This window comes from Pristiophorus japonicus, chromosome 22, assembly GCF_044704955.1.
Source record: "Pristiophorus japonicus isolate sPriJap1 chromosome 22, sPriJap1.hap1, whole genome shotgun sequence".
In the NCBI taxonomy this organism is placed as follows: domain Eukaryota; kingdom Metazoa; phylum Chordata; class Chondrichthyes; family Pristiophoridae; genus Pristiophorus; species Pristiophorus japonicus.
In genome coordinates, this window is record NC_091998.1 from 43,949,680 (window position 1) to 43,962,294 (window position 12,615).

The 12,615-nt window shown below is 45.5% G+C and overlaps 1 protein-coding gene across 3 annotated transcripts in view; it reads right to left on the reverse strand.

Annotated features, from left to right (window-relative positions):
* gpat2 (glycerol-3-phosphate acyltransferase 2, mitochondrial) overlaps positions 1-12,615 on the reverse strand; it is a 36,932-nt gene that overhangs the window by 1,613 nt on the left and 22,704 nt on the right. For all 3 annotated transcript variants that reach the window (XM_070866036.1, XM_070866038.1, XM_070866037.1), the window contains exons 15-20: positions 11,436-11,697; positions 10,671-10,819; positions 9,971-10,048; positions 8,928-9,059; positions 6,990-7,110; positions 743-802 (exon numbers count right to left, since the gene is read on the reverse strand). In XM_070866036.1, the coding sequence (XP_070722137.1) occupies positions 743-802; positions 6,990-7,110; positions 8,928-9,059; positions 9,971-10,048; positions 10,671-10,819; positions 11,436-11,697 (802 nt within the window). The remainder of the gene's footprint in view (positions 1-742; positions 803-6,989; positions 7,111-8,927; positions 9,060-9,970; positions 10,049-10,670; positions 10,820-11,435; positions 11,698-12,615) is intronic.

Here is a 12,615-nt window from a genome sequence, read left to right on the forward strand (position 1 = left end):
GAGTAGTGTTGTTAAGTGGGTAATGCCCCATATCTGAAACTATAGCCGACACACAGAATTAGGAAGCCCTAGCTCCACCCAAAGTTGAGTGAGCGATTCAATTTTTTCTCATCCACAGTCTGCTAAGAAGTCTGGTGGATGCAGAAACCCTCACCACTTTTAAGAGATGGTTGGATGGGCACCTAAAATGCCGTAACCTCAGGGTTACGGACCTAGAGCTGGTAATTGGGATTAGACTGGATAGCCTTTTGTTGGCCGGCACAGATATAATGGCAAGTACTGCAGGGAATCGAATACGGCCAGGGTGATCTCCTGGACTAGTTTCGATCGCCTGGATGGGTCGGAGAGGAAGTTTTCCTGATTTTTTTTCTCCCTAAATTGGCCTGGGTTTTTATCTGGATTTTGCCTCTCCCAGGAGATCACATGGCTCCAGCTGGGGTGGAGTGTAAGAATGTTTCAGTAGAAGGGTGTCGCAGTTGTGTGAGGCGGACTGGTTGGGCCGAGTGCTCTTTGCCTTTCCGCCATTGTTCGTAGGTTTTTATGTAACCTTCAGGGCTGTTGACTGAGGGCCGTGCGGCTCTTTGTCGGCCGGCGCGGACACGATGGGCCTAAATGGCCTCCTTCTACGCTGTAAATTTCTATGTTTTCTAAGCCTTTCCTAGTATTCATTCCTTCCGGGTATATGCTGTGATATTTGAGCTGTTTACTCATTGAAATCATTGTGCTGCATCGATTGACTCACCGTGCTCTTCCTCAACCTGTGCCTGCATAAATTTAAACATCTTCAACACACACTGTGGCTCTGAAAGCAAAAGCACAGAAGATGCATCAGCTTTGAACCTGTTTTCATCCAATCCCGGCCAAAGATCCATATTATTCTCTGTATATTTCAGTTCAGAGTTAGAGAAATTGAAGAATTAAGAGCTGCACAGAATGCTACTACCGAAACTACTAAGTGAAAAGCTACGGAAGACCTGAAACAGTTAAGTCTAACAAATGGGCTACCAGAGAGAGTGGGTTCACTCACTGAGCCGCAATGGGCTTCAGTCCCTCACAGTCATTAAAATGTCAGGAACAGGTAGAGAAAAATAATCAGAAAGGAGAATGGAATGCTGGCCTTTATATCTAGAGGACTAGAATACAAGGGGGTAAGAAGTTATGTTACAGCTATACAAAGCCCTGGTTAGTCCATACATGGAGCAGTGTGAGCAGTTCTGGGCACCGCACCTTGGGAAGGATATTTTGGCCTTGGAGGGAGTCTGGCACAGCTTTACCAGAATGGTGCCCTGACTCCAGGGGTTAAATTACAAGAAATTACACAAACTAGGGTTATATTCCCTGGAATATAGGTTAAGGGGTGATTTGATCGAAGTTTTCAAGATATTAAGGTGAATAGATAGGGTAGATAGAGAGAAACTATTTATGCTGGTTGGGGAGTCTAAGACGAGGGGCATAGTCTAAATATTAGAGCTAGGCCTTTCAGGATTGAAATTAGGAAACATTTCTATACACACAGGGCCCAAGTTTCCACATGATTTGCACCTGATTTTTAGGAGCAACTGGTGGAGAACGGACTATCTTAGAAATCGCAATTCTCCACATTTTTTTTCTGCAGTTCTAGTCAGGTGGAACAGTTCTACTTTGGAACAGAATTTTATCTTCAAAAGGGGGCCGTGTCCGGCCACTGACGCCTGATTTGAAAGTTTCCACAGTGAAAACGTACTCCAAACTAAAATAGAATGGAGCAAGTGAAGATTTTTGTAGAACTGAAAAAACCTGTTCTACACATTAAAAAATCAGGCGCAGGTTACAAATTAGGCGTCCAGAACGAGGGGGGGGGGGGGGAAGGGAAGTCATTAAATTCTATAATAAATCCTTATTTATACTTATACAAATATTATACAAATAAATCCAACCTGAATAAACATTTATAAGCAAAGAAAAGATTAAATAAACCATCTTCCTACCTGTGTGAAAGTGCTTCAGGCAGGCCTTTAGAGACCGAAGACTGAACGGGCCGGCCCGAGACTTCGGTCAGGGCCCGTCCCCAGCACCAGATTTACAGGTAGGTGGCGTTGGGTTGGGTCGGGTCGGGGGGGAGGGAGAGAGAGAGAGGGAGGGGAGAGGGAGGTCAGTTCGGATCCAGTCCGGGAGCGGGACGGGTCCAGTGGGGGGGGGGGGGGGGGGGGGGGGGGGTTGGGTCGGGTCCAGTCGGGGGGCGGGGGGCGGGGAGCGGGAACAGGAGCGCGGGTCGGGTCCAGGGACCGGGAACGGGAACAGGAGCGCGGGTCGGGTCGGGTCCAGTCGGGGGGGGGGGGGGGGAGCGGAGCGGGAACAGGAGCGCGGGTCGGGTTGGGTCCAGTCGGGGAGCGGGAACAGGAGCGCGGGTCGGGTCTGGTCCAGTCGGAGAGCGGGAACAGGAGCTCGGCTCGGGTCTGGTCCGGAGGGGGGGGCAGGGAGCGGGTGTCGGGTCTGGTCCGGAGGCAGGGGGGGGCGGGGAGAAGCAGGAGCTGGCCGTGGGAGGAGCCTTATTCACGCAGCCGCAGTGAGGCCATTCGGCCAGGGCTAGGGTCTGCGTGCTTCGGGCCCCTCCCACACAGTTCGGCGCCTGGAGCTACTGCACTTGCGTGCCCACTGTTAACGCGCATGTGCAGAGGTCCCGGCACTGTTTTCAGCGCAGGGACCTGGCTCCGCCCCCTACAGCTCGTGCTGGCTGCGCCGAGGGCCAGAGGACCTGCAGGGAGGTGGAGAATACGGAGGATTTTTTTAGGCGCACTTTGTGGCGCGAAAAACGGGCGTCCAGGTCGGGACTGCGCCGTTCTAGGCGCATGTGGAAACTTGGGCCCACAGGGTGGTAGAAGTTTGGCACTCTCTTCCGCAAACGGCAGTTGATGCTAGATCAGTTGTTAATTTTAAATCTGGGACTGATCAATTTTTGTTAACCAATAGGATGTGGGACAAAGTTGGGTATATGGAGTTAGGTTACAGATCAGCCATGATCTCATTGAATGGCAGAATAGGCTCGAGGAGCCAAATGGCCTACTCTTGCTCCTATAATTCTATTTAGATTTACCCAAATGGCACAGCACTGAGCTGATGGCCGATAGGAAGAAGAAAAACCAAAGGTCCAAATTCAGCACCTCCCACTTCAAAAGGGGGTGTTTCCATAGTTTTCCAGCCAGAGCCCATGATGCACAAAACCAGTGGTGACATTCCAAACTCGAGAGAGGAAAGGGGTGGGACCTGCCTGCTCCCCTGCCACTTTCTGACACAGTTACCAAGTGCGAGCGAATACTTCCATTAGCTGCTAACCCGGATTTGGTGAATGAAATTACTCAACCCTAACCAACAGTTGTTATTTTAGTGTATGTTTAAAGATTTAATCCTCATGGGCAAAATATTTATCAGAATCCCAGTGCAATGAATCAGCATGGTCTAAGCATGCGCACCATATCCCTCTACTGAGACAGCTACTGCGGGTATCTGTGGCAAAAATAGTTTTGCTTCACAGATTATCTATTAGAGGGAGTAAAAACACTATGTAATTAGCCATATCAGTAGACTCCCTTTTAAATAAAATGTTCTTTACTGTTGCAAGGTGAATTAGGTTACACAAAATACAGTACTATGGGCCCAAGTTTCGGCCTCAGTTGCTCCTGATTTTTTGGAGCAACTGGTGTAGAACGGAGTATCTTAGAAATTCAAATTCTCGGCATTTAGTTTGCTCCAGTTCTAGTCAGTTAGAACAGTTTCACTTTGGAACAGAATTTTTTTTTCAAAAGAGGGCGTGTCCGGCCACTTACACCTGTTTTCAAAGTTTTGCCAGTGAAAACTTACTCCAAACTAACTTAGAATGGAGTAAGTGAAGATTTTTGTACGCTCAAAAAAACCTTGTCTACACTTTAGAAAATCAGGCGTAGGTTACAAATCAGGCGTAGGGAGGGGGGGAGGGTTAAAAGGGAAGTTTACAAACATTAAACATTTCAGTTTTACAAATAAAGAGCCATCATCAATAATAAATGATAAAAACATCAATAAATCAATCTAAAAAAATTAATAAGAAATCATTTTTTTTTTAAATCAATAAATAAAACATTTTCTACTTACCGACTGCAGCACCGGGCCCCAGCCCTCCAACAGCGTGCTGGGATGCCCCCCCAAGTGTGTCTTCGGGCAGGACCCGTCCCCAGCACCAGATTTACAGGTAGATGGCGTTGGATTGGGTGGAGCGGGTTGGGTCGGGGGGAGCGCGGGTCGGGTCGGGGGGTTGGCGGTCGGGAGCACGGGTTGGTTCGGGTGGGGGGGGGGGGGGGGGAGGGGGGAGGGGGGGAGAAGAGAGAAGGAGCGCGGGTCAGTTCGTGTCGGGGGCGGGGAGAGGGAGGTCAGGTCCGGGTGGGGGCTGGTGGGGGGGGGGGGGGGAGGTCGGTTTGGTTCGGGTCGGGTCCAGTCCGGGGGGGGGGCGGGAGTCGGGTCGGTGTCGGGGACGGGAAGCGAGAGTCAAGTCGGGTCGGGAGGAAGCAGGAGCTGAGCGTGGGAGGAGCCTTATTCACACAGCCCCAGTGAGGCCATTCGGCCAAGGCTAGGGGCTGCGTGCTTTGGATCCCTCCCACACAGTTTTGGGCGCCAGGAGCTACTGCACATGCGCGCCCACTGTAGCGCGCATGTGCAGAGGTCCCGGCACTGTTTTCAGCGCAGGGACCTAGCTCCGTCCCCTACAGCTTGTGCTGCGCCACGCCGAGGGCCAGCAGGGAGCCGGAGAATCTGGAAGTTTTTTTTAGGCGCACCTTGTGTCGCGAAAAATGGGCGTCCAGGTCGGGGCTGCGCCGTTCTAGGCGCGGCCCGAAACTTGGGCCCATTATGTCCATGGGAAACCTCAGCATTGCTAATCTAAAAAAAAGATTTGCATTTAGAAATCTACGTTAATTCCTCCTGATGATGTCAGTTTCAAATTGCAATTTCATTTTCTATTGAGTGCTAAGTGCCATCATACTGGGAGGCTATTCTTAGATGATGTTCATTTCCTTGACCATGAATATATGGTTTGCTGCGAAGTGCATTTTCTCAGGTCAATTATCAAAGGATCTGCTTTTCACTCAAGGAATAGATGTCTTTGAAACTTTACCTACAATCTTGGGTCTTCAGTTCCATACTTCATCATGCCTTTACAAACAAAGAGGCTAATTTGGACTCCATGCAGATTCACTTCCTCTGTAATCTCCTTCAGAGACTGTTAATCAGAAGCTACTGAAAGAAAACTGAGGATCTCAGCTTCAAAGCATCCGCACCCGAAACATTAACTCCTCTGTTCTTTCCAACAGATGCTACCTGATGTGTTGATTGCTTGCAGACATATGAAGAAAGACTGGATCAACTAGGCTTATATTCACTTGAATTTAGAAGAATGAGAGGGGATCTCATAGAAACATATAAATTCTGACGGGTTTAGACAGGTTAGATGCAGGAAGAATGTTCCCGATGTTGGGGAAGTCCAGAACCAGGGGTCACAGTCGAAGGATAAGGGGCAAGACATTTAGGACCGAGATGAGGAGAACCTTCTTCACTCAGAGAATTGTGAACCTGTGGAATTCTCTACCACAGAAAGTTGTTGAGGCCAGTTTGTTAGTTATATTCAAAAGGGAGTTAGATGTGGCCCTTACGGCTAAAGGGATCAAGGGGTTATGGAGAGAAAGCAGGAATAGGGTACTGAAGTTGCATGATCAGCCATGATCATATTGAATGGTGCTGCAGGCTCGAATGGCCTACTCCTGCACCTATTTTCTATGTTTCTATGTTTACTGTTTTTCTAAGATTTTTATTTCTAGTTTAACTGAATTGGAGTCCGCCATATGGCTAATGAATCTGCTCTGCCATTTTGTTAGCCATAGGTAGCCGTTTATCTTTATTTCAATTCCGCATTCTTTGTCCATATCCCTCAATAACCTTACTTCCAAATAAGTACTGCTCCCCATTTTCAACTGATCCTAGGGCCATGCATTTCACATTCCCGCAACCTTTTGTGTGTAGAATTATTTTCTTTGAACCAGCTTGGTTTAACTAATGTCCTCTCATTCTAGATCCCCCTACAGCTGTTCCTTATCTACTCTGGCTCAGTGTTTAGTCTCTCACCTTGGAGTCAAAAGTCAAATGGTTCGGATATCACTTCACGACTTTGGCACAACCTAAACAACATACATTTCAGTGCTGTCCTTCAAATGAGAAAATAAACCAAAAACCTGTCTGTTCAGGTGGATGGTTAAGATCTTGTGGTAGTATTCAAGGACCAGCAGAAGTTCTCCCAGTGTCTTGGCCAATATTGTCCAACCAACTTGACCATCTCATGGCTGTATAAACGTGACTACATTTCAAAAGTAGCTTGTATGAAATGCCTGTATGATGTTCCTCAGAGACATGGTAACGTACTATGTAATTGTAAATCTTTTTTAACTTGTCAATTCGCTTCATTATTTAAAATACCCCAATCAGACCATTCCTCAACTCATCTCTAGGGAATACCCAGTCTGTCAAACCTCGTTCCTTTCATCGCAATATCTTGGTGAATTGTTGCTGGACCTTCTCCAAGGTTAGTATATCTTTTCTACGGTGCAGCATCCAAAATGGAACACAATATTCCAGAAACATCTGATATACCGAGTAAAGTTGGGTTCCTGTAATTATTAGTATCCTGCTGCGTCTTTTTGCTCCTTATAGGAAAATTAGATCCATGTGCACATTATTCTGGCAATGTTGTATTTTCCACCTTCTGAGGTAAAAGAATAATGCAATGGGCACCCTATGTATACTCCAGTAAGCAATTTACCACGATTTGGAGTGAATTATTAAACTTGGACTACACAACCTGGTACATGACGAAGAATAAAATCGGCAATCAATCCCATGAACAAAAGGTACAGCATTCCACCCAAAGCTCTGACCACCTTTATTTTGTACATTATTTGATCAGTATAGTTCAACCATCACACTAACCGTACCTTCTGTTGGAAAATCAAATTTGTGGAGCAGACCCGCTGCTGTCCCATAGGCCTTCAACACAGGCTGCAGCAAGCTACAGAGAAAGAGGAAAAACGTGTGGCTCTCGCTGGTTCGGCCAAGCTGGAAATGAGATGATGATACATCAGGCACCTGCTGCCAAACTGGGATAAACAGAATTGTAACAAAAGGCTAAAATTGCAACTTCTATATAACTGATGGATTTATTAATGTCTCATTGTGTATAACAGACCAAACGACTAAAATGTACTTGGATGGAAGTTTACATGCTTTTATCCAATAATGCTATACATCAAGTAGCAGCCTTGCTCTAAATTCTATCAATCTATAGTTCACATCATTCTGCTATTTTGGCTAACTGAAGCTGTCCATAACTGGTCTGGCCAATATTTATCCCTCAATTAACATAACAAAAACAGATTATCTGGTCATTATCATATTGCTGTTTGTGGGAGCTTGCTGTGCGCAAATTGGCTGCCGCGTTTCCTACAACAGTGACTACACTTTAAAAAAAAGTAATTCAATAGCTGTAAAGCGCTTTGGGACATCCAGTGGTCATGAAAGGTGCTATATAAATGCAAGTTTTTCTTTTTTCCCCTTTCTCCAAAACAGTCCTTATTTACCAGAGTAACTCTGCATTGTCCTGCTAGTCTAGTAAGTCCCCAATAGAATTCTTTGCTACATTTACAATCTATATTAACGACTTGGAAGAAGGGACTGAGTGTAACGTAACCAAGTTTGCTGACGATTCAAAAATGGGAGGAAAAGCAATGTGTGAGGAGGACATAAAAAATCTGCAAAAGGGCATAGACAGGCTAAGTGAGTGGGCAAAAATTTGGCAGATGAAGTATAATGTTGGAAAGTGTGCACATTGGCAGAAAAAATCCAAGAGCAAGTTATTATTTAAATGGAGAAAGATTGCCAAGCAGTACAGCGGGACCTGGGGGTACTTGTGCATGAAACACAAAAGGACAGTATGCAGGTACAGCAAGTGATGAGGAAGGCCAATGGTATCTTGGCCTTTACTGCAAAGGGGATGGAGTATAAAAGCAGGGAAGTTTTGCTGCAGCTATATAAGGTATTGGTGAGGCCACACCTGGAATACTGCGTGCAGTTTTGGTTTCCATATTTACGAAAGGATATACTTGCTTTGGAGGCAGTTCAGAGAAGGTTCATTAGGTTGATTCCGGGGATGAGGGGGTTGACTCATGAGGAAAGATTGAGTAGGTTAGGCCTCTACTCATTGGAATTCAGAAGAATGAGAGGTGATCTTATCGAAACATATAAGATTGAGGAGGCTTGACAAGGTGGATGCAGAGAGGATTTTTCCACTGATGGGGGGAGACTCGAACTAAAGGGCACGATCTTAGAATAAGGGGCCGCCCATTTAAAACAGAGATGAGGAGAAATTTCTTCTCTCAGAGGGTTGTAAATCTATGGAATTCACTGCCTCAGAGAGCTGGGACACTGAATACATTTAAGACAGAAATAAACAGTTTCTTAAACAATAAGGGAATAAGGGGTTCTGGGGAGCGGCCAGGGAAGTGGACCGGAGTCCATGATCAGATCAACCATTATCATATTAAATGGCAGAGCAGGCTTGAGGGGCCATTTGGCCTACTCCTGTTCCTATTTCTTATGTTAAGTTCTTAAGGTGAGGGCAGAACTTACTGGAAAACAACTGAAATCTGTCTTTCTTAAGCGATAAGAGGATAATGGGTTATGGGGAGCAGGCGGAGAAATGGAGCTGGGTCCATGATCAGATCAGCCATGAATGGCGGAGCAAGCTCTAGGGACCATATGGCCTACTCCTCTTCCTATTTATGTTCTTATTATAATACACTGGTGGTAAAACTTTTCAGAGCTAAAAATATCAGAACATTATTATAGAAGCCAGATTTCTAATTGAATCAGTATACCTTGAAATAACGCTTCCAGACCTCGTCATCACAATCACTGTCAGAATTATCACAATCATCCATCACTTTCCACGTTAACTCCTTGGCAAACCACTTCTTCCACGTGTCGCATGTTGACCGTTTGTTCTCATTCTACCAAAAGAGGAGACAAAGCAGGAATTTCAAACCGCTTCTATGCAGAGATTACAAAGGGAAATGTTACAGCTGACTACTGGCTAAACCGTGCACCAGCCAAAACCTCTCCAGTGTTTGAGCTGCTAGTCCATTTGAATAAGTTCCAGGGGTGCAAAGTGCGTACAGTGTCTTCCCCAAGTGGTCATTTAAGTGTGTGCCCAGATAGAGAGTCACAATCAAACCTCATCCTTTTCCCTCTGTTGACACATTCACTTCCAGCAGCCTCAATCCTGCCTGATCTTTGCCCAAGAGTGCTTAGGTCAGTGTAGCACCCCACACCACCTACTCAGGAATCTAACGTGGGGCATTCTGGTCTGTATGACTCATTCCACACTGGGCAATATGCTCGCTCATCAAGCCATCAGATGAGCCTATTTCTGACGTTCTGAAGTCCGGAAATACCCGAATTTGGGCTCGGTGTGTTTCCGGATTCGTGACGTCAGAAAGACAATCGAAAGTCCGGAAAAGCCCGGAATCCAGAACGGCCTTGGTCCTGAGGGTTCCGGATTCTCGACGCTGCACCTGTATTCCTTTCTCCCTCGTGTGTTTATCTAGCTTTCCCTTAAATGCATCTGTTATTCTCATTATCTCAGGTAGCCACAAGTACGGAATTACAAAATGGAAGACAGACTATAATTTCACTAAAATGTCCCAAAGTGCTTCACGTACAGTGCAACAACTTATTTTATGCAGACAAATATCAGATTGGTGCCCTGGGCAGGATTGCTATCTGGATAACCTCAGGGAAGCCCTCTTTATATTGCTGAAAACCATTAAAGGATCCAAATTTCCTATAATCACCCCAAACTAAACATTTACTCCCACTATTCATCCTCCCACCTGCACAAGCACCAGATATACGCTCTCACCTCCTCCACGATGAGAATCTCACAGTATGTGAGCTTGTCCACTGCTTCCTGTGAAAACTGGTACACTGATCGACAGGGCTGCAAGGGATTCAAACAAAATACAGACCAATATGGGATAAAATGGGCAACAGTTGAAAATAAATTATATTTTAAAACAGAGGAATTGTTAGAAACAGTAAAAGACCAATTACGCTCTAAAGATATATTAGGTGGTGTGACTAAAAGCTCAGTCAAAGAAATGGGGTAAGGAAGAGTCATTGAGAAAAGGGATGTGGAGGTTTTTGTTTGGGGGGGGGGGGGGGGGGAATTCCAGAATTAGGGCCGAGACAGTTGAAGGCACACTTATAACCACTCAAAACACTGTCTTAACTCCTATTCTTTTTTTCCTCCCTTCTAACCAGTTTTTAAATGCAGTTTGCTATCTTCCACCTAATTCCATAGCCCTTAATCCTCTCTAGTAATCTCCCATGTGGTATTTGATCAAAGCCTTTCCTAGAATCCATGTATGCTACATCCAATGCATTTCCCCCATCTACCATGTCTGTTGCCTCCTCAAAAGAATACGATGAGGTTTGTCAAGCACACTAGCCCTTTACAAATCCATACTGGCTACTTTTATTTTCTTTGCATTGGCATCTGGATCAGCTCTGTACGACATGTTCTGTTTGTGTCTTTGAACATAAATAGGTTCTGCTCTTACTGGTAGAAGTAGGATCTCACTGGGCAGTAAGTGACACAGCTGCACAGTTTTACAGATAAGCTCTTCCTGGCTGATTGCAACCTCTACATTGGAGTCCCAGTCGGTCATGCTTTTAGCCACTTCCCTTAAAAGGGAAACTAAAGCACAGGCTGAAAGAAAAAAAAAAAGAAAATGTTTTTAACATTGAAACACGCCACAGTAATGCACCACACGCTGACTCACTCCTGCCCGGCGACTGGTATGGTACATTCACTACTGCAAACTCAGGCCTTCTTTGATACCGCCACTTAAATCCTCTTTTGGCTGCCATCAATCCTCCTCTGTACTCAGGCAACAGGATATGCAATGAATCATGGAGTGTCAAGTTTTGCTGCCTTTCCAGGGGAAAATCCCTCACACCCACACAGCACCCCAATGAAAAACTGGTGTCACAAACCCAGCTGAAGTGGACAAAGTTGTTACTGAACTTTAAAACTAAAAACCCATTGGTACTGTCCTGGTCAATTCACAAGCGGCACAGACTCAAACAGAGATGACTTCAGAAGACCAACCACCGAACGCTGCAAATCCAAAATAAAAACAGGAATTGCACAGCAGGTTGGTCAGCACAAGAGAGAGAAATGTTAATGTTCTGGATGCAACCCTTTATCAGGACTCCAGAATGAAGACTCCCACACACAATGTTATTCTATCCTCTTTCAGATGCTGAATGACCTATTGTGCGTTTCCGGCATTATATGTTCTTACTGGTGACTAGTCACTTACCAGCTACAGCCTCACAGATAAAGACTGGGAGAATAGCATTACTGTAAAAACTAAGTTCCTCTACAGGTTTCCTGGTCATCTTTGGAATCACGATGAAATTGTTCAACGGAAAGCTGCTCAGCATCACACAGTTTCTCAGCAAATAAAGGGCATGCAGCACGATATCCTGTAGCTTCCCCGAAAAGCCCACGTCGAAATGCCTTGCAAGAACCTCATTCATTAACCAGCAGAAATCTTTTGCCAATGTGCTAAGTATGATGCCCTGCAAAAAGACACTTGGTTAAAAAAATGTAACTTTATACAATACATAGAATATACTTAAAAATATAAAAATCATCCATTTTGTTAATTGCTCACTTCACTAATAGTGAGTCGGAGCATCGGAGCTGCTCATCACCCAGTAACTTACAAGGACCTATTCAGGTGGTGCTTTTTTCCCCAGTATCAATGGCCCCAATTTGAACTCCAGATGGATTCCCTGCTCAGGCCGGAGTTAAAATTACAGTCGGGTCTGACATATGAAGAAAGACTGGATCGGCTAGGCTTATACTCACTGGAATTTAGAAAAACGAGAGGGGATCTCATAGAAACATATAAAATTATGACGGGACTGGACAAGTTAGATGCAGGAAGAATGTACCCAATGTTGGGGAAGTCCAAAACCAGGGGTCACAGTCTAAGGATAAGGGGTAAGCCATATAGGACCGAGATGAGGAGAAACTTTTTCACCCAGAGAGTGGTGAACATGTGGAATTCTCTACCACAGAAAGTTGTTGATTCCAGTTCGTTGGATATATTCAAGAGGGAGTTAGCTATGGGCCTTACAGCTAAGGGGATCAAGGGGTATGGCAAGAAGGCGGGAGTGGGGTACTGAAGTTACATGATCAGCCATTATCATATTGAATGGCGGTGCAACTCGAAGGGCCAAATGGCCTGTTCCTGCACCTATTTTCTATGTTTTTTGTTTCTATGTCATCGGGCTACAGCTTGCATATGTAAAGAAGGGCACTGTTGGCTCCGAGCGTGTGTCCTTGCTGCCTGTTCAGGAGAGCAGGTTAAAATTGCCGATGTTATGATGGTGGCAGCTTTCAGACAGGTAAGAGCCAGGGCGATTTTAACTGCCCACCCACTAGGTTTCTGCTGAGTGACAAGATGGAAGTTACCTGGTCAGAGAGACGAC